Source organism: Drosophila santomea, chromosome 3R, assembly GCF_016746245.2.
Source record: "Drosophila santomea strain STO CAGO 1482 chromosome 3R, Prin_Dsan_1.1, whole genome shotgun sequence".
In the NCBI taxonomy this organism is placed as follows: domain Eukaryota; kingdom Metazoa; phylum Arthropoda; class Insecta; order Diptera; family Drosophilidae; genus Drosophila; species Drosophila santomea.
In genome coordinates, this window is record NC_053019.2 from 7946214 (window position 1) to 7967711 (window position 21498).

The following is a 21498-nucleotide window of genomic DNA, read 5'->3' on the forward strand; positions in this document are numbered from 1 at the left end:
AAAGTTCCACTTAAATTGACCTGAAACAATGATATTGATGTTCACTTGACTTAAAATCTACGTCTTACCCAAATGAGCACTCTGCGAATCGATAGAATCTCCCCCATCTATCGTCACTTAGGATGAAAACCTCGAAAATATTCGTATTTGTACTGTTATCCTTGTTCTTAACTCCATTGAACTAGGTTAACTTTTCGGTTACGACATTAAGATAACGTGAGTCAGTTAATTTTTCCTCGCAGACTGACAAATCTATGGAAAACTACATTGAATTTCTGTAAGTGCTTTAAATCTGTTCCTATTGTTGTCCTCAAGGACTAACCAGGAATCTATCGCATATGGAGAAATCCAAGTGAATTCCAAGTGGATTCTGATCAATATGTGAGGGTGCGGAGGACTTCAACTCTGTATCTGAAGAGGAGAACTTTGAAGATGCTCGGCATCTTCAATCAAATCCAAATATGAGATACTCAACTCTACTCTGCTCTTCATAATATTATTAAATTATTATATTTATATATTATTATATATTATTATATTATTATTATATATATATAATATATACATATATGTATAATATATATAGAATACTCAATGTACATACATATATGATTTGATATGATATATACATATATTATTTGACTTTTGGTTATATGTTTTTTTTTGTCATCTTTGAAAGAACTTTCTCAAGGAATTTAAAAAGTTCTCATAAGTTAATGCTAATACATTTAACAAAGGCCTTACAAAAGCACAAGCACAAAGCAGTTTTCGCAATAATCTCATTCCAATGTTCGTCACAATAATAAAAACGAGCTATCGTTACGTTTAATGATTTAAGTGGTAAGCTCAAATCTCGAAATACGAACGTTACGTTTACGTTTCGCACAAACTCTCTTAATCTTGAGACCCTTCCACCTTATCACACCCTTCCCTACCCCATAAAAATATATACATATATATATATATATATATATATTTATACATCGGCGAATTTAACTCTCTGCTCTCCAATTTCGATCGGTCGGTTTGTTTTCAGTTCATTTCATTCTCGCTACGAACGGCCGCTCATTCGGTTCTAGTGCGCAATGGAAATATTTCTGAGGCTGCTCGTGATTTTAGTGAAGTTTGTGGCTTTGTGCGTATGCCCGCTCCTGGAGGCCTTTGTTTATCCGCCCAAATCCAGGAGGACCCTCATCCCCCCAATCAGGAGTCGCCTGCTCACCCTCAGCGTTCAGGAGCTGCGCAGACGCCTTCAGTCTCGCCAGGTAAACATTTTGTATTCACACTGGGCAGGCGCTTCGTGTTGCAAAGATTCTGGTGAAGTTTGTGGGAACCTCCAAAGTCCATCCTTTCAGTTCTCGAGAATACTATCTAATCTCACAGGTTTTAGTTCAAGTTACAAATGTGAATCACGCAATTAAAAACATATTACCTTATTATTATAATTTGCTGTAGACTGCTGCAATAAATTCGCAAGATTTTCAGAGGTCACGTATTAACAAGCAATAAACCATATACAAAGTATATTGAAATTGACTAAATTATTCCATCGGCGTTATCAAAAAGCAAAGTAAGTGGTGATAAGCCCGGCCCGGCGTCAGAATACCATAACTAATAATATCTAAAGCTAATCTATAGGGTATATATGGCAAACTATTTAGCTGTTATATTTTCTGATTTCAGTTGACATCGGCGGAGCTGGTGCGCACCTATATCGAACGTATCGAATCCGTTAATAAGCATCTAAATGCCCTAGTGGAATCTCGTTTTACGGCTGCCCTGGAGGAGGCCATTGAAACAGATGACCTCATTGCCAGTTGCCAAAGTGCAGCAGATGTGGAGAAGCTCTTCGCAGAACGTCCACTACTGGGACTTCCCGTGACCATAAAAGAGTCATGTGCTCTCGAGGGCATGAGCTTTGCTGTGGGCAGTCTGTCCAGAAAGAATATCAAAGCCAAAGCCGATGGCGAGGCAGTGAAGCGTTTGAAGTCAGCTGGAGCCATTCCTCTCCTGGTCTCGGCCACTCCGGAATATTGTTTCAGCATCGAGACGGACACCTTGTTGAATGGAAAATGCCTGAATCCCTACGATTCGGAACGGACACCGGGCGGAAGTTCTGGTGGAGAAGTAAGATGGTCATCTTTTAGTTTTCTAATTTTGAGTTAATGTTTTGAACTATTTCCAGGGCTCTCTGAACGGGGCAGGCGCCTCTCTTTTCGGCATTGGCTCAGATATTGGTGGTTCGATTCGCATCCCCAGCTTGTATTGCGGCATCTTCGGGCACAAACCCAGTGGCGGAGTGTTCTCCGCCAAAGGACACTTTCCCAACTCATCGGATCCAAACATCGGACACTATTTTGTGGAGGGACCCATAAGCCGCTTCGCTGAGGATCTGTCCGAGTTGCTGCAAGTAATGGCGGGCAAGGAAAATGCATCCAAACTGCGATTGGATGAACCCGTCCAGCTGAATCAGATTAAAGTGCAGTATGCGCTGGGCTTTGAGGGCATCAACGGATGGATGCATGTGGCGGTGGATAAGGATATCAGGAATTCGATTTGCAATGCCACAACGCATTTAAAGAGCCTCGGCTTGGACGTGAAGAAAGCGAAGCTACCCAGTCTCGATAATTCAATGGAAATGGCTCTATCCGGAATCGCCGGACAGGATTTAATGGATTATCTTTTGCCGGATGAGAACCCAGAGGGTTCCGGCAAAGTGCGCGAGACGCTCTGGGAGATTGTCAAAAGTCTGCGGGGTCAATCGAATTACACTACCAACGCCCTGATCTTTGAACTCATGCGACGCACGGGTGCCTTTATGTCGAAATCGAAGCTCAATCAATATATGATGGAATCACGCGAATTGATCGGGGAGTTCGAGGTAAGTGGACTACTACTTATCACGCAAACTTAGCTTTTCTTACACAAAACAAGTGTTTTTTCATTAGCAAGTTTTGGTTTGCGCTCTACTGAATCTCTACTTAAATAATTACTTTCATTACGTTGCTATTGCTTACAAACATTGTTTATCCTGCAAATAGATTGTCAACTCCTAAAAAGAAAATCTGAACTCAATTATTGCGGCTCAACTTTAACATATGCTTTCTATCAATAAATGTATAATTTTTTTATTAATGCTAGATAAGTAATTAATTATGATGTAATTCTTGTATCCTGTTTAGAATCTACTTGGCGATAACGGCGTGCTTCTGTTTCCAACTTTGAATTTGCCTGCTCCGAGGCACAAGTGGTCCATTCTATCACTCTGGGGCGTGGATTACACCCTGATATTCAATGTACTCGGTCTGCCCGTCACCCATGTGCCAATGGGTCTGAATGAACGGGGACTTCCCATCGGGCTTTCTGTGATTGGGGCGCCAAATCAGGATCGATTGTGCCTCCGAGTGGCCCTGGAGTTGGAAAGAGCCTTCGGGGGATGGAAGCCACCAGTGCCGCACGACCTGGATGACTAACTAAATGTCTGGACAACAAAGACCCTAAGAAAGAACTCATATGCGTTATATTATCATATAATAATGAATGATTGGAATTTTTAAATAAAAACTAAGAAAAGGTTTGAGCCTGGGATAAAAGCGAATTTGTTATGTATATACAATATGTCAAAAACGATTAGACATAGTGAAATGTCAACATGTTTCGAAAACAATCACTCATAGCAGGTCAAAAATTTAAACTTTATTATATACACATCTAAAAAAAATCCCATAGCTTATCTAAACTCCATTTGTCAACAATGGTGGCTATTGTTTATACATATTTTCAAAACAACCGCGCGGTCCTTAGTGTTGATAAACTGCTTGCTGAGCGAAGAGTTAAGTAAGCGCTTTTTAAGAGAAGTACCCTCTGGTCACACTAATCGCGTCTTTATCAAATTCGGTTATCAAATTTGTTTTGCGCCCGTTCATTCGTGTTGCGCTCATTCACTCGTTCATTCATTCGCCTTTTGAATTCCGCTTCGAACGGTTGTGTCTACACCTTTGCACAACGAGTTCGAAAAAAAACTAAGCTCCGCGCGAAAACAGTAGGAAATTGAATCTAGAATATTTCTGGTAAAAAACCTTTATCATTGGATAAAACCATTACAACACGAATTGTGAGAAAAGGAAGCAAACTATTTAAACTATAATAAAGTAAGGAATATACAAAAAACGAGATCTACAACCCGCGAGTTTTTTGATTAATGAATTAAAAATAAGTGTGCGTGCTACAAGTGGAAATAAAACTCGATTTCTGGGCCCCCGACTTTTGGTTGCAACACACATTATAACGGGAAGTGGCTCAACAAGTGGCTCGGGGATTATCTAATAAAGCCCTCCTACCGAAAATCATACTTAAATAATATAGATTATTATACGGGCAGCAAGCAACAAAAAAAATATACATTTATCAATTTTAAAACAACCAAAGGCCCCATGTGTATGTGTGTAGTGTGAGCGCGTGCATATGTGTGTGAATCGAGAAACGCAGAGCAGCAGCAACAATAATCACAACAACAACAACAGCGCTACAACGGCAACGTGAACAGCACGCAACAACAACAGCCACAACGGGCGCTGTGAGTGCGACGGAGACGGCAACAGCGTGAGTCATATACAAAGTGAAATGAAAATGCGGATAAAGCGAGAAGCGCCGTGTCTTCTGTTATTTATGCCAATCCAAAATACCAACAACAACAATCGCATTGGTGGTAAGTACAAAAAAAGCAAAAAAAAAAAAAAAAAAAGAATCAAATCAACAGAAATAAGCAATAAGAAAAATCGTACAATTTAAGATTACACTTAAACCAATCAAGAGAGCGAGACAGGGAAAACGAATTAATCCCTCTCTCTGTCGCTCTCTTGATTTTTACCGCTTGGCATGCTGTTTACTTTTGCAGGGGCGCGAAAGAGAGGGGGAGAACACACGTAAGCGTCTCCATTTCATTTCTACAAAAGCAGCAAAAACAAGCAAAAAGAAACGAACTCGAGAGAGATCAGAGACTCAGAGTCAGTTACTTTTTTTCGCTCCATACGTGACTCACAATTCGCGTGTCTTTCAAAAATAAAAGCAAAAGAAGCGTTTCGATTCGTTTCTGTTGGCTGGTAAAATAAAAAAAATCAGTCAGTCCAACAAAATACTAGTACAAATAACAAAAAAAAAAATTAAACAACAGAAAAAATGTAAAGCAAAGCAGGTTTCTCAATCGGCCTGGCAACGCTGAAAAACCCGCTTTGAAACGACCTTTCGAGTACGAATTCATCGTCACAACAACAACAGAAGAAGGGAGAAGCGTGCGAAGGAGGAGGCCAAAAGGGGAGCAGAAGGAGAAAAAGCAACAGCCGCGGCAACAACTCGAAACTGAAGTTGGGAGTCGGTGAGGGGAGGAGCAGGAAGGGCTAGTTGCAGGGGACCAGGGGCGGCACGTAGAAGGGGACCCCTAGTAAAGTCGCTTAACTTCCAAAGTTAAGTTCCAAAGTATATCAGAATAGATGCAGTGCGACTTTATCTAAAGATTGAAGTTTATAAAATAAAACATTAAGAATCATTTAAAATCCAACTACCCATTTAACATTATGGAATTCAACCAGATTTTCTTATTCAAAAGCAAATTACTTATAACTGTAAACATAATTGAGATTTGCCACACAAAAGTTGATCAAAATAGTGAACCTTTTGCATATCTCGTTTCCAAAGGTAAACAAGCCACTGTCTACCAATTAGCACTTTCCTATTTTCTACTCTACTTCACACCACTCCATTCCCACACCAAAAGCCCCCTTCGAAACCCACACACTCCAGACGCAGACGCCCCTGGAGGTTTGCAATGCACTATTGGCATGCGATTTTACTTGTTTTACTAGCCGCAAACAACCACAGAAAATAAAAAAGAAAAACAGAACCAACGTTTCCTGCCGTGAAAAGTTGGTTGTATATTTTTGAGGCTGTTGCTATTTACTGTGTTGTTTTTTGGCTTTTGAGGTCGCTTGGCTGATAACAGCAATTTCGTACCCCAGTAGTTTGCTTGAAGTTGTTTTGCTTTTCATCGTAAAAGAGACTATACTTTTGGGTAATGCTGATAAAGTCGACTTGATCAAGTCAGCACAGTCAGTCAGTCCTAAGACCACTTTGAAAACATAATACAAACTGTAGCATTGGTTATCTTATCGAGTTGTTCTCGACGGAAGGCCCAAATGATACCCTTCAATCGAGGAATCTGGCTTAAAATTAAAGTGTAGTCTAGAATAGGAATCCTACTTGAAGTTTACGAAAATATGTATTAACTGGTATAAACATGTTCCTTATTATAACTTGGAGAATATGGTTGGTATTCATTAATGTTATATGAGAACTGAATGACGTCCAAATAACCCAGCTTTCAAGGGCTAGTAATGAAAAATATTTCAGCTGCTTGTTATTGGCTGCTTTGGTTCTGATTGCTTATAAATTTCTGAGTTTGCTCGTCTTTTACTATAATATACTATCAAATTGGTATCGGGCGAGCTTACAAAGCGTTCTCTAATTACGCCTGCTCATTGTGATAAGCGACTTGTGAGCTGCGAGCGAATGTGGAAAACTTTGGCTTTGCATTCGCTCGTAATCAGGCGAAAAATAAAAAAAGAAAAAAACTCTAGAGCCCAAATAAATGTCTTACGTCAGTTTTGGCAGGCGGCAATCGAAACGAAATATTTTTGCGGTTTATTTGAACGGGGGAACCTGGCGCGACAAGTTTTTCGCACTGTGGTCCATACACGGGCCGTGCTGACATCATGGGTTTTAAAATTAAGCAAATCGCTAACCGCCAATTAAAATCAGTTTTTAAAACACCAAATTAATGCGTATCTTTCTTTCTCTCTGCAGCCAATCAGAAGGACTATCCCAACAAGCGGTCCAGGGAGAATCTGGCATGTGACGAAGTGACATCGACGACGTCATCATCCACGGCAATGAACGGCGGCGGACGGACGCCGGCGCTAACCCGCAGCTGCTCCAGTCCAGCGGTCTACGGTAAGTGAAAGTCGGCTGAATGGGGAACCCAGCGAAAGGTATGCGACCCGAAGACGGGTTTCAAACAACACTCTGTGAGTCAGTTAGAAATTTTTGGCCAATTGGCGGTGAATCGTCATGAATTTTGGTATGCAATAAGTTACCAGCCTTTTATTTCCACATGCAAACTTGGGGCATTGCAGCTTGAAAACTAATTGAGATATGGTAAAACAATCAATGATTCATAGTAGATGGCATAGATTGCATACCATAGTTGATCGCACTTACTTTTCTAGTTACCAAGTTACAAAGCATTGCGATCGAGAACGGAACTCAAGGGGCACCATATCGCCAGCCGATCGGGAAATCTCTCGATTGTTCTGCTATTGCATATTTGCATGTAGTATAGTGCTGCTTGTGCTTATCATTGCATTTCATTTCCTACTTGGCCCAAGTTCCGCACGCCCCCCCAGCGGCCCCCCGCTCCGAACTGACCGTTCTGATAGTGCAACATGGCGATAAATTGTCTCAGATTGTCATACAATCTTTCCGTCATTTCGCCCCTTCTCTTTCCCACACTGGTGAGCTCTGCTTTAACATTAAAAACAAACAGTTTTGTTTTTGCTTTGGCACGTGCTGTGAGATAAATCGCTCGCTCTGTAGCGCGCCCTCTCGCTCGCACCTTTAACTCGTATTTTTGCACGTTACGAAATGTGGTGTACGTATATGTACATATGTACATACATGTGTATGAAAAGTATGCGAAAAGCAGCAGAAACACATGCAAAACAACAATATCAACGACTGTCATACAGCGAAATTTTCAATGTCAAACTTTTGCATATTACTCATTTACTCACGTTGGGCATCGCACTAAATCTCGGGTTTGAGTGGGGTAACCCTCGACTTATATGTACATATGTGTGTACTATATATATATCCCGCTTTTCCACCTGACAAAGGTGTGATCACATCGTGATGCTTCCTTGGGTTTCAGTACTTTCCGTATATTACAGGATTAGTAATCCATCACACATTTATAGCTGCGAAATTAAAAATACTTTTTCTGTCAATCACAATCCCAGAGCTATACTAAAACTGAAGATCGTTTGATTTAAATATACATTATCGGTCAATATATTTCTAGAGCAATATTTAGTGATAATTGTTTTCTGTTGATGCGAGCAAATCGTATTTTTCAAATATACATCATATTATTTAACATATTTATAAGGAAATGAATAAGCATTAGGCGACGGTAATGAATCACATTAGGCCACAGTAAATAATTACATGTAGTTCACCAAGCAAAGAAAGGAAACTCCCAAAAAATAATCACATTTTTATGAAATTGGCAATTCCCGTGGATTACAAATTACCGATCGATTGATGTGTGTTTAACTATAAACAACCTATATTACAATGTTTGTTAGTAAAGCACTAGCGATTCCTGTTTACCGATACGTCAGCTGAGTCACTGTGGAATTATTTATGAAATCTTTTAATTGCATTCTTAATACACTACTGTGTACTTTGTACATATGTATGTGCATATACATACATATATGGGGTGCTATCAGAAGGGGCTTGCGTAAATGCCGCAATGACAATCATCTTTACGTGTAAAGTAAAGTTCCAACGTGCTGCCGATGACTAATGCAAGTGATTTCCGTGTGACCCACAAAGTGCAGTCAGCCCAAATAAATAAATATAAATGAAAAACACGAAGTTGCGTTGCCATGGCTCTCAGTGCTATCAATTAACACGCAAGCCAATGACAAATAATCGATGGAAGGGAGTCAATGGGGAGGGGTAGGGGTTGGGTGTCTATGGCCAAAACCGCAGGGCATATGCTGGTATCCCTGGGACAGCACGTTTATCTAAACATTACACTGGCAAACGGAGCTCGCAATCAAAAGTGTGTAATATCAATTGAAATAACTTTCAAACAAGAAGTCTTATTGTTGCATACAGGGTAGTAGTTCAAAAGCCTCAGGCCATCGAAAGATGTGGCAGGGTGGTTTTTCTTTTGAATGTAGTTCTAAGACAAAGTTGGATTTTTCGAAGTGTAGTTAGACGGTGCACAATTATAGATACACATAGAGAGGGAAGCAAAAACAATTGCGCGGCTCATTGAGAGTGCTACGAACTCGGGGACGGCCATGAGGCAACGTGAAGCCACCCCTCGGCCCGCTGACCCCCCCTGCCACCCTCACCATCGGTTTCGCCCACTGCCAATAAAACTGAACCCAACTGAACTGAGACTATGCCTCTGTGTGTGGCATGACTCATGCAACAGCAACAGAGGCCCCAGCAGACGAATCCAATCGAAACGAAACGAAAACGCTCCGCGGTGGTGGAGAAGGAGGAGGAGAAGGGGTAGGGGTAAACAAAAAATAAACAATTTGTTGTAGCAAAATTTAGACGTTTTGTACAACAATAGATACAGAAAACAGGGCATGCCCATACCCATCCCCATCCCCATACCCATACCCATCGCAATGATCATTTGCCCAGACTCTTTTGTTGCATGACATCGCAAATTGGCAAACTTCCATTGCTTTATAGAGAGAATGAGATCTCCCCGACAATGGGCACTTTTTGTACGGAGTTTGGGGGCAGCAAGAACTTTTCCATTATTTACTCATAAAAACTAATGATCCGATCCGCATGTATCTTTGCAGATATTGAAACACACCCCGCCTCGCCCGTTTTCCCGCATCTATTGCTGGGCAATGGCCGCGATGCCGACGATCCCAGCAGCGTGGGCGCCAACTGTGTGCTGAACGTTACCTGCCAAAGTCCCAATGAGAGCCATCTGCAGGGCGTCAAGTACATGCAAATACCTGCCAGCGATACGCCCCATCAGAACATCAAGCAGTACTTCCAGGAGGCCTACGACTTTATCGGTGAGTTTCATATCACGATTATGGTTTAATCCATACGTACGCATTACCATCAGAACTATTTATACTCATAACTAAAAATATTTATGATGTGTATCGCAAAGATACAAGATACAAAGATACATATGTACTGATCAGATTTGCATCCCTTGTTAAAAGCTAACTTTGTGCATAGGGAACTATATGTATTATACTTTAGGTTGCAAGCCAGGAACAGTTTTAACTGTAAAAAAAATTCTAGGAAGGTGACAAACGTGTTCAGGTTATTAAGAAAAACGTCTGGTTGGTAGTTAAAACTTCCAAATATCTGGCAGAGATTAGGCGGCTTGTCGGTCTAATCTTGGAAAAATATTGTTAAATTCTGAGGAAGCTAGAGCTCCCCGAATTCAGTCGGAGAATCCGTGTTACGCTTAGTCATCATCTTGGCGATTTGCGATTGGCAATTGCTAAACGTGACTTGTTATTGGATGCCTGGCGGGCTTTTTCCGCGGTCAGCGGGCTCATTTGTGGATTTTGCATAACGGTTTTCGTCTGGCTTCCAATTCGCCTTTTCTTTTGGTCTGGTCGGAAAATTTGTTATTGACTTTTTTTGGTTTGCCCCCTTTTTGGCTTGTTGTGTGCTCTTGGCATTTCGTGCTGCCCTCAGCGCTTTTCCCACACAACCAAGCACACTATACAAATTGTTAATTTTAAATGAAAATAATAATATGTACCCTGCACCACTGAGACGCAAAAAAGGGGGCACGAGGTGGCGGGAGAGAGCTTTAGCCGTGGAATATAATGCTGACGTCAATCGCATTTTTCCATTTCCATTTTCTATGTCCAAAGCGGTTCATCAAGTATTTTTGTTTTGCTTTTTTTTATACACATATATATATATTTTTTTTTCGAAGCTAATGTCTTGGCACGTGTGCACGAGCTTTGTCGTTCTTATTGCTGTTTTTGTTTCTCGGTATTATTAATGTTTTTTGTAGCGTCTGTGGTTTAAGTAGTGCAAATATTTCATTTAAAACAAGCGCGAGAAAAAAAGAGTGGGCGGTACGAGCGACCGACGACCTCCAAACTAGGTGTCTCTAAAAAGTAATAATATTGTACTGCACAGATTGTATTGGTCTCGGCTTTCAAAGTATATGTATGCTTAATTTTAAATGCCTTTGACCCTATTTTAAGTAGATATAGAAATTTTTTGGATTATATTTCATTACCTTCAATATATGTACATATATAGTATCGGTTTGAAAACCTTAGAAACCAGAAAGAAATCGATTCTATTAGAAATATAATTAGGTTGATTTTATTGTATATAAATAGTAATCCAAAGAATCCTTTTAAAAATCCTAAAAATGCAATTTTAGGTTGTAATCTTCAGTTCATAGCAAATTATCAGTAAACAGTAAACGATTTTAAAGCAAAGCTGAAATCAAAGTAACTTCCACCGTGGAATGCATGTATCTATCTTACTCCCTCGCTCCCATGGACACAATTAGGGTGTGTTGATAAGGAGCAATGCTCCTTCCACCTCTAAAAGTTTTTGTTGTGGCTGCTCCTACGCTTATCCATTCGCTCTCTTCCTCGCCTCCTTCGCTCCTTCCGTCCTCCGTTCCTTCTCCTTCTTTGGCTGCCGCATTGTTGTTGCTGTTGCGTGTTGGCGTTGGCAGACAGCATGGCGGCAGCGTCGTCGTCGCGCATTGTTGTTGCTGCCGTAACTGTGTTGCGACTTTGGCCACACTGAAAAACATAACTGATTGAAAAAAGGATTTGACAAAAAGAAATATTATTTATTTCCAGCTTTGTTTGTTACACTAAGTAAGCACAAAATTCACCCAAGATATCGTGCCTTTTGTAAGTATCAATATTTATAAAACACTAGATGGTTTAATATTCAGTCTAGCCCCAACGATAAACAAAATGCCAGATAGAAGTTACTTGAAAGTTATGGCCTTGCGAAGGTCGATCTTTGTAGATAATGGTTTATCATAGAGTAAACTTGGTTAAATATGATAATAGAAACCACAACTGTAGGAATTTTTGTTAGTGCAGACCAGTTTGCACGGGCAATGGAAACTTTATGCAGATTGCAGCAGAAACAACAAGCCTAGCTAACCCAACCAGCCAACCGCAAACGTCCTTTCTGATAAGGGTTGTGTCCTCGACGCGCTTCCTTCGCTGCCCGAGTGTTAATGTATTTTTGGCCACCACTGTGCCCTGACACGACGATGACTCATCGCCATTACGTTTCGTTGTTCGTTCACAATGCAATGTGGAACACAGAGAGCGAGTTGGCAAGAGAGTGGGTGGGCGATAGGTGGTGGTGTGTGGTGGTGGGTGGGTGGTTGGGTGAACAGTACAGCCGCATCGATTTTTCTGTTGGCTTCTTATTGTTGCTATTTATTGCGCCGCCAACGGCACTTCTCACCCCACTCTTTCCCTCCGGCGCTGTTTCGTTTTGGCATATGTTCTATTTTTGTAAACATTTCGGTTCCTGTTCATGAGTCATCGATTCGGTTTTTTTTTCTTTTAGTGGGTTATCCTTGTGCGTGCGGCCTCGACTGTTGGTGTTTTATGGTCGCTGTTGTTGTTGTTGTTGTTGTGGATTTCAGGTGCGGGCGCAGCAACAGCTGGTTAATATCGCTTCCTCTCTCTTGCTCGTTTTATTTGCATCTGTCGGATCAGAATCCTTGATTCAGTCTTATTTTGACCGATACACAGAAAGAAAACTAAGTACAAAATGAAACTTATACATAAAATGAGACTTTAGCTTTAAAAAATAATTATAATGTGCTTTTATTTATTAATCCTCCTTAAGTTCGCCGCTTTTATCCATGCTCAAGTATTATTTTTATAAATGCTCTACCTCTCTCGCTCACTCACACCCGCGCAGAAACACATTAGTACTCAGGCACGAAGTAACGGTGGGTGGGGAGACGGACAAGAGAAAGAAGAGGAGGAAGCAGAAGGAGGTGGCGGCGCGAAGAAGAAGAAGCAGGGAAAAGTATACGTACACTTTTGTACTGAGTGCATGAGTCATGATTTCGCTTCTCTGTTTGTGCTTGTGAGTTTGTGTGTGTTTGCCCCGGCCTTTTGCGCATTCGTTTTTGGTTTGCCGTCGTCACCTTATGCCTATTATTATTGTTTTATTTTGCCTGAATATATGCTGATCCCCTTCTTCGTGTGCTTCCTCTTCTACCGTACAACTTATGATTTCTCATTGTTGCGCTGCTTTTCGTTTTCCATTCATTATAACAGCACTTTGTGTGCGCGGGTGGCGGGTGAAGTAGGGGGATGTGGGAATAGAGGAAGCACCGCTATTTTGAAGCAGAGCTTGAAATGAGCTCAACGCCGCCAGAGGCAGCGGCAGAGCAGCGGCAGTGGCAGCAGCAGAGGCTCATTAGGCGACGGCAGAGTTCGAGGCCCCAATTGCTGTTGTAGTTGTAGTTGTAGTCGGATAATGCTAATGTCATTATGCTGTGTCATTAACATGAACGATAAACTAAGCCGAGCCACTTGGCCTAGAAAGCAATCAAAGCCTCAATTGTCAGGAAATTGAAAGGTATTGCAATCGGTAGTATTCGCTCTATTGCACATGTAATCGAGTTTTGGACGTTACAAGAATTTTCCAGATAAAAAGTTTAGACCTGGATAAAAAGTTTTCCCTTAAATATATCTAAGGTTTTGTTTCATAGCCCGAGAAAAGATCTTCAAACATCAAAAAAGAAAAAACTTACTTCCCTCAAGGAATCTGACATTTTCAAACACAGGGCCATAAATATAAACAACCGTTTGTTCCGCCTAAATAGGCCAAGAATACCAGATGCTGAGCTAAATAAACAGAATACCAAGGTTTAAATTCGAAATAGAGATCTCACAGCAATGCTCGATCTAGTATCTTCGTGCTTTCTAGCTGATTCTACATCCTTCCACACGATTGCCAACCAATTTGTCAAGTTATTGCCGCGATGTCTGTGCTAACTGTACCCATATTATTTGTGCGCCAAGCTATCAAGTTATCAAGCCGTCAACTTTTATCTGCCAACGACGGAGGAGGCCTCTTTGGCGAACTAACTTAATCTACAACGGGGTCTACATATGGATGTATGTACATATGTACATACGTGTATATATGTACATATGTATATGGGTACGGTTACGGGTTACGTTTACGGGACATTTCAGGTACAATTACGGGTTGTGCACACACAGTCGCAGAAGCAGCTAAGTAAACTGAAAGCGGAGGCCCCTCGAGAACATTTGGTGATAGCCACATTCTATATACATACATACATACAATTGGACAGCTGATTAGATAAAACTATGAATGCATATGTTCAAATATTATATACCGACAGTTAAAAAAAATAGATGGCTTCAATATAAAAATCCATATTGCTGTCCCAAAACTTACCAAATTTCAAAAGCCCAAGTAACACAGATACAAAGTACAGAGTATAAAATGAGATAACCCAAAACATCCTTCGGCTAATGAGTAATCGAGAATTGAGAATCCGTTGGCAGACAACAAACAAAAACGAATTAACCGAAACAACAACCAAAAACCCGAGGTGACATTTTTGTTGGCCCCCGTGCGCATAATTTCAATATTCGTCAGCCGGCTATTTTTAAAATGCAAAAATCGACCAAGCGAAATAAACTGAAAAGTCTTCGCACAGGAATTTCGAATTTAAAATTTGCGATGCGGCTTCGTTCTTTTTATTGTTGTATCGAAATTATAAGGCTCTTAATCATTTTACAGGGAACCCGAAGCCCACACTTCTTCGTGTTTCTCTACACGGGAAAAAAAATGATTAATACATGCTCATGAATTATATAGAAACTCACTTTTAATGGTAATTGTAAGTAAGATCGTGGGATAGGATCGTTATTACTTCATCGAAAAAGTCTCGTCAATAAGAGAGCATACACAAAACAACTCATTGTGTACTTACACATCAGTACCTCGCTTTTGAGACTCTCTGTATTTGCCAAGTATTTGATTTGCGCGCAATTTGTTTATGAAACATTCCGTTTGTTGTTATTGCGCCGCTGCGCATGCTCTTCATGAATCACCCGAGGAGAGCCCTGCTCCATCTACCTACCTCCCTCACCCTCACCGTAACCCCCACCCTTATCCCCACTCACTACCCACTATTCACACCATTCACACCATTCACCCCGACCTGGTTGAGTTGAAGGCGAAGGCGACTCCAAAGTGCAGGCTGTCGTCTTGGGGGCTTTGTTGTTTCCGTATGACTCGACACGTCAAAGTCGAGATTCGCCAAGTTGAAGGTCAAGTTGAGATCCCCACTCTCTTTGTTTTGGATGATTCAGCGGCGTCTTATCGCCATTTAAGTGTCCTGGCACTGGCACTGGCACCTGCCGCACTCAGACTCGCACTACAGCTGTCTCTTTCGGTCGGCATGCGGCCGTCTCTTTCTGGCTGAATCAGAAACCCGTATGAGTAAGCGGGTGTTCTTAATGATAAACGGACGCCGAAAGTAATTAAATATTTCGAATATAAACAAAACTACTTGTTGATTGACAACGTGCTCTCTGGTTAAAACAGTCAGCAGCATAAAAATAACATCGAGCTATAGTTATTCATAAAAAAGTTAAGGATTGCAAAATATTTACTTGAAGTACAAAACAAGTTATAATTCACGTGGAAACAAAGATAGTTTTAAAAGTAAATCGAACTAAAATAGCTAATATATTTTATTTCTATTTTAAGTTATTTATTATGATCCTTAAGGATATTTCCTTGTGTAATTGCCAATCACGTATCCTTTGCTTTAGTTCTATTTCCCTGAACACTGCTGTTCATGTATCATGTTACCCCTGCTCAAAGGTTGTTTCTGCTTTCGATTTTGATTCCGATTCCAATTCTGTTGCCGTTTCTGTTTCTGGCCATGACTCAGAGGGAGTTGCGAGAGTTTCGCGCCCTGGGACACATTCGGTTGACCCGTGGGTCCAAGATCCGGGACTTAATCATCACGAGAAAAAGTGAAATGATGCATTGGGCAAGCGGACATTGAGAACAAGAACCGAAAACGACGCGACAAGTCGTCATCATTGTCTGGCGCGATGGCGATACCATCCACCATATAGCCCCATTTGATCCCATACCATCGCCCAGGCATCCATACCAGCTGTCAGACAGTCGTCTGCCACTTGGCCCACTTCTGAGCCGAAATCACCAGATGACGCACCCGGGGGCCGGACAGTAAAAAAAGCAGAAAAAAGAGAAGAAACATCGCTACTGTTGCACTTAATCATACATTCATCGGTGTAAGAATTCGGTGACTACGACTACCCAATGTTGGCATTACGCATCGCCCCCAAAATGGAGTCACGACTCTCAGCCCTTTGGAATGGTGGCAACCGGCAACCGGCAACTGGCAACGTGTACTGTCCCATTATAGGCACGACTCCCCGGGATCCATCAGTCATCCACACTCATCGCCGGAATATGTGCTCCGGTGAACTAAGTCGGTTTAGTCATACGCATGCAAGGCTCTATTGGCGATTAGTAATTCCCCACAGCATATATGGACGCATATTTGTCACGAACAATAAACAATTACCAAAGCCCGGCTTCACAATAATCGATCAAAGCGGCGTCGGCTTCGAGTTCCGTTCTCTGTGATCGAAATTTACACAGAAAAATGCAAAAATTACTTAAAAGATAAACAAACAGATAATTGTTGGCTTTCTCTGGTGATACCCAGATGACAGTTTTAGGGTTCTATAAATAATATAAGATTGGTGCTATAAACATGAGAAGATTGCTGTTTAAAGCATTGATAACGTTTTACAGAATGGTAACTATTCTAAACTAGTTTTGTCCAAAAATGAACTTTATATGTAATCACCGACTAATTTGATTTCTCAACACTTCTACTTCTGAGTTCTTAAATTGAACCCTAGCCCGCCCAATTAGCCAGAACAACTTCATAGTGACTCAAACTAGACTTTTGCGAAATTCATTCACCATTCACAGCTACTTGTGGCTAGTTTTTGCGAAACTCCTTAGCCTTAACCCCTCATTCCCTCATTCAGCATTATAATGTCTTGGACCGTTCTAGCCCACATATGAGTCATGTGGAGTGGTGTGTGGTGTGTGCGGGGCTGCCGCGTTTACGGCGCGTTTTATGCGCGATTTTAACTGTCTGAGCGACGGGGTCATTAACTAAGAGGATTTATGAGCGCCGTGTGAATGGAACTCTGCTGAACAGAACGGAACTGAGCGGAAAGGAACGGGGACGGTGACCAATTGTCTGCCATTGTACGCTTAATGGCCATCTTTCTTTATCTATGCCTCTTTCTGTCTTTTTGGCCTCCCCCCGATCTATTTTTGGCCGGCCTATAGATTGGTCATCTCTTTATTTGCCAAATTTTGATTCTGCCACTGTACACTTACAGAAAATGGTCATATTTTCGTATAACTAACTATCTAATACACATGTATAGGAAATGTGTGTCTTAAATCTTTTATATTTTTCAGCATGATAGTATTGTAAACCCCCTTTCTGCATCGAAACCATGACAAATTGGCAATTTCGGTTATTTCTTCTATATCTTCTATCTATTTACTGTTTGGGTTTCTGAGGCAAGAACCCATTTGGAGGCTATGACGCCCGAAGTACTTGAGCACCCAGAACCTCAATTTTCAAAGGTTATCTTTGAATGGCAATGTTGATTATTTATTTATGATGGATTTTCCCCTGGGCCGGTTATATTTGCTATATCATCACCATCGTTCCGATAACACGGTTAACTCGATTTGATGTCACTTGACTGACTGCTTGGTGTGTAAACTGCAATTCATACACACAGATGTAGTTGTAGTCGAAATCTGTATAATCGCAGTTGTGCGGTAGGGAAGGTCTCCTTATCGGAGTCCACTTTGTGCCCTCACTGTTCATTGATAAATCAAACACACTGCTGCTATCACACCTCTTCGGTAAAATAGGGGAAAAAGGGGTGGGTCCTGGGTGGTATTTTATGGCGAGGGGTGACAATATGGCTGCAAAATCGAGTGAGTTACACGCGCCTTCCAGATTTATCGCTGATATCACCTCCTTGCTACATGACAGACTGGAGGACTGGAGGGGTTTATTTTATAATGGGGCGTGTGCAGCGTGCACTGCGAGAAAGAGAAAAGGGTGTGAGGATGGGGTTCGGGGGAGGTGGGCGCCTGCATGGTGACTAACAAGGCTTCTGCCCGACTGGCTGGTTATCAACTGTTTGGAAATCAGACAAGTGTGTTGCCTTGTTTGCATTATGAGTAAGCATCGATTAGGAAAGGCAAAGGCACCCAGAACCCGGTACCCCCATTCCCCCATAAAAACCCCTCTCGGAAACCACCGATTTTTTTGTGCACACCACCAACCACCCAAAATCACACCACAACCAATTCCTTGCGATAAGATATAAAGCTTATTTTTCGATGGTGGCTTAATATGGTTACAGTCATACTTCTATAATCACAAAACCTATGTTCCCACACAGGCTGATAAATGGGCTATATTCCATTGTCTAGTCTTCAGAAGGAAGTGTGGTACAAAGATTATATAAATTCCAATTCTACAATATGATTTAGTTGTTTATAGAAATAGGGAAGTAAATTCCAGTTTTTTTTTTTGAGTTAAAACGTATTCTTTTGTATTACAACACATCGACGTTAGTGAGTTTCTACTGTACATCTAGTATGGCGAGCCTTGGAAAAAAGTGCGCCGTATGCTGTGTATTCTTCTGGCTTCTCTTCCTCTTCCTTCTGCCGCTTATCTTTGGCCAAAAATAACAACGTAAATTATGAGTTAATGTGCCCACGTGTGTGTGTGTGTGCCTGTGTAAGTGTGCAAGTGAGCGCGCGTGAGGGTATAAAAATGTTCTGTCAATAAGCCTCGTCGCTTTGTTGTTGCTGTTCTTGTTGCTGTTGCTGTTGCCTCTGGCGATGATGATGACTCATATCAGCAAAATTCACACAGTTGAGTTGCCGAGCGAGAGAGTGGCAGAGTGGGAGAGTGGGAGAGGCGAGCAGCCCCAGCACAAATACACTGAAAGTATCGACAGGGCGATATCAACACAACGGCAACATCATCGAAGCTTCCACGTCCGACACTCAAAATTCGAAAAGTCGAAAAGTTTCTCCGTCGCCAGAGATGCAAAACAAAGGCTAAAAATAGCTAAAAGAAGAAGCTAAACAAAAACGATGATTATTCTAAAGCTAAAGAACTGAACGAACTGGCTATATTAACCTAATGTTAAATTAGCCCAATCAAGATCAGAAAACAAAAATTGAACTCATCACAATATTTAGCGCAAGTCGAAATACGTATAGAAAAAATTCATCAGTCAAGGGTGTTCTATGATAAGATAGTTCATAATCATTACGAGTCCCAATTCTAGTGTACCATATTTTTCGATCAATAAACTTTTTACCGTCTTATCAGCCTATCTATCAGCCGTCTAATACGTACCGTTTCCCTTTGATATTTTGCAGAAGATGCACGGAAAACGGGTTCCCGTGTGCTGTTGCATTGCCACGCGGGGATTTCGCGGAGCGCCACCATCGCCATCGCCTACGTCATGCGGTACAAGTCGCTCTCCCTGCTGGAGGCCTACAAGCTGGTGAAAGTGGCCCGGCCGATCATCTCGCCCAATCTGAACTTCATGGGCCAGCTGCTGGAGCTGGAGCAGAATTTGCGCAAGAGCGGAGTCCTGGCGCCCGCTACCCCGCACCTGAATAGTCCTAGCAATCCATCGGGATCTGCTGTGGGATTAAGCACCCAATCTAGTCAACTGGTGGAGCAGCCGGAGGAGGAGGAGATAGAGGAGAAGAGGGAGCAGCGGGAACGGGGAAAATCCAAGTCGGATAGCGAGGCCATGGACGAGGATGGGTTCGACTACGATGATGTAGACAGCGGCGCGGGCAGCCTGGCGGGCAGTAACTGCTCCTCCCGGTTAACCTCGCCGCCGATTACCCCGGATGATGAGGCGCCCAGCACTTCGGCGGCAGCGTCGACGGTTTCGGAACTTGATTCACCCAGCTCCACAAGCAGCAGCAGTGGCATCTGCTCTCTGCTGCAGTCCACCAGCTCATCCGTATCACCCTGCGCAATCAGCAAGCCAAATCTGCTGTCGCCCACAAGGCAGTTGGCTCTGTTCAAGCGGAATTCGCCCGCCAAACTGCGATTGGATCTGGAGTCCAGCTATGCGCCTGCGTCACCCATCCCAAACACCATGCCCTGGATTTCGGTGCCATCCACGCCCGTCTGCGATGAGGCACCGGAAAGCAGGATTAACCATTTGGCCAGCAACTTGACGAGGGACTGAGATAAGGTCCCCGCGAAAGGCCGCCGTCAACTAGCAGCAGTGAAAAGAAAGAAAATGTGCAGCCGATTGCCGCACTCATTATGATCAAAACTAGAATTGATAAAGCTGTACGTTTTTCAACAACACGTAAAAAATGATCCAGTTTTGATGTATTTTATAACTACTAATTTACTGAAATTAAGGAATTTTTTACCTGGCTGAAGAAATATAGATTTTATTAAGTCAGAAACGGCGAGAGGGCTGCTACTTCCTATTAAACAAGGTGATGCTAAATGGTTTCTCAAGCCCGCAAAGCCTCTGCAACGTGTAAATAAAAACGTTCAATATCTGTACATACAAACGTACCTAAAACAAAACACAAGGGAAAGAAATACCAATTGCAGCTTAAACTATGTACTTGCAATACCTTTTAAGAGCTTTTGTAATGTATTTCCTCTTCGCCCCTGAACCAACACAAAGCGAAAAAACACTAAAAATAATCCAAAACAAGCTGCTGGAGAAATTGTTTAAGAGAAAGAACACCTCGTACATGTTAATTTAGTTTAAATTTAGTTCTAAGCGATTCTTAACTATACCTATACACACATAAACTATATTAAACTTCACATAGAACAATGAAATCAAATCCAAAATGCACTGCAACTATTTCTGCTGACTTGCCACACAAATCGAACCCTATCCAATTCCCAAAAATATTATAAACCCCGCCATATACACAGCAAAGATCTTATCAAAACTGTTCTAAGTTTTATCAATCCGCTATAGCCACTCTAATAGTTTAGTTACTTCTTGAAAGTGAAAAAAGTTTGTGTTTTCTAGTTTTAATTATTTATATGAAGCGAGCGTATGAGAGGATTATGATTCATTTGTATTAGCTCGTAAGTCTATTAGGCTAAGCTACACCTGAGCAGTGTAACGCGCGTTCTAAGTAAAAGGAAATTATAATAGTAACCAAACCAACTCCTGTTTTCTTTTGCATTTAAACGTTTAAACAGGACCGCCAAAATGGTGAAAAGTGTTATACATTTCGAAGTTCTGGGACCTACCAGTGCAGCTTTGTAGCAATGGAGAGCAGCCAGCCCTGCCAGTGGAACTTGGCAACATCGATAACTATGTACCTGAGTATATCGAATTGTATTGTATTAATTTACTTTTTGGGAATCCCAAGGCTTTTATTTATCTAACTTGAATCATATAATATACAATTATCAAATGGTAAAAGCGAATTCAATATAATAATAAATCATTATATTTTTAATTAGCTGGATTTGATAAT

The 21498-nt window shown here is 41.5% G+C and overlaps 3 protein-coding genes across 4 annotated transcripts; 2 read left to right on the forward strand and 1 right to left on the reverse strand.

Annotated features, from left to right (window-relative positions):
• Positions 1-1039: 1039 nt before the first annotated feature.
• On the forward strand, positions 1040-3593 carry LOC120451362 (fatty-acid amide hydrolase 2-A). The gene is made up of 4 exons (XM_039634998.2): positions 1040-1265; positions 1684-2127; positions 2186-2881; positions 3183-3593. Exons 1-4 carry the CDS (start codon positions 1086-1088, stop codon positions 3471-3473), a joined length of 1611 nt encoding a protein of 536 aa, XP_039490932.1. The 5' UTR covers positions 1040-1085; the 3' UTR covers positions 3474-3593.
• Positions 3594-3910: 317 nt separating this feature from the next.
• On the forward strand, positions 3911-21178 carry LOC120451363 (tyrosine-protein phosphatase vhp-1). Its single transcript, XM_039634999.1, has 4 exons — positions 3911-4708; positions 6859-7005; positions 9669-9893; positions 19390-21178. Exons 1-4 carry the CDS (start codon positions 4624-4626, stop codon positions 20220-20222), a joined length of 1290 nt encoding a protein of 429 aa, XP_039490933.1. The 5' UTR covers positions 3911-4623; the 3' UTR covers positions 20223-21178.
• LOC120451365 lies at positions 11280-13066 on the reverse strand. 2 transcript variants are annotated; one of them, XM_039635001.1, is made up of 2 exons: positions 12745-13066; positions 11280-11618 (listed from the first exon to the last, which is right to left on the reverse strand). In XM_039635001.1, the coding sequence occupies exons 1-2, from the start codon at positions 12777-12779 to the stop codon at positions 11348-11350; spliced, it is 306 nt and encodes a 101-aa protein (XP_039490935.1). In that variant the 5' UTR covers positions 12780-13066; the 3' UTR covers positions 11280-11347. The 2 variants fall into 2 exon arrangements, with proteins under 2 accessions (XP_039490935.1, XP_039490934.1); XM_039635000.1 differs by having other exon boundaries at positions 12307-13066.
• Positions 21179-21498: the final 320 nt, after the last annotated feature.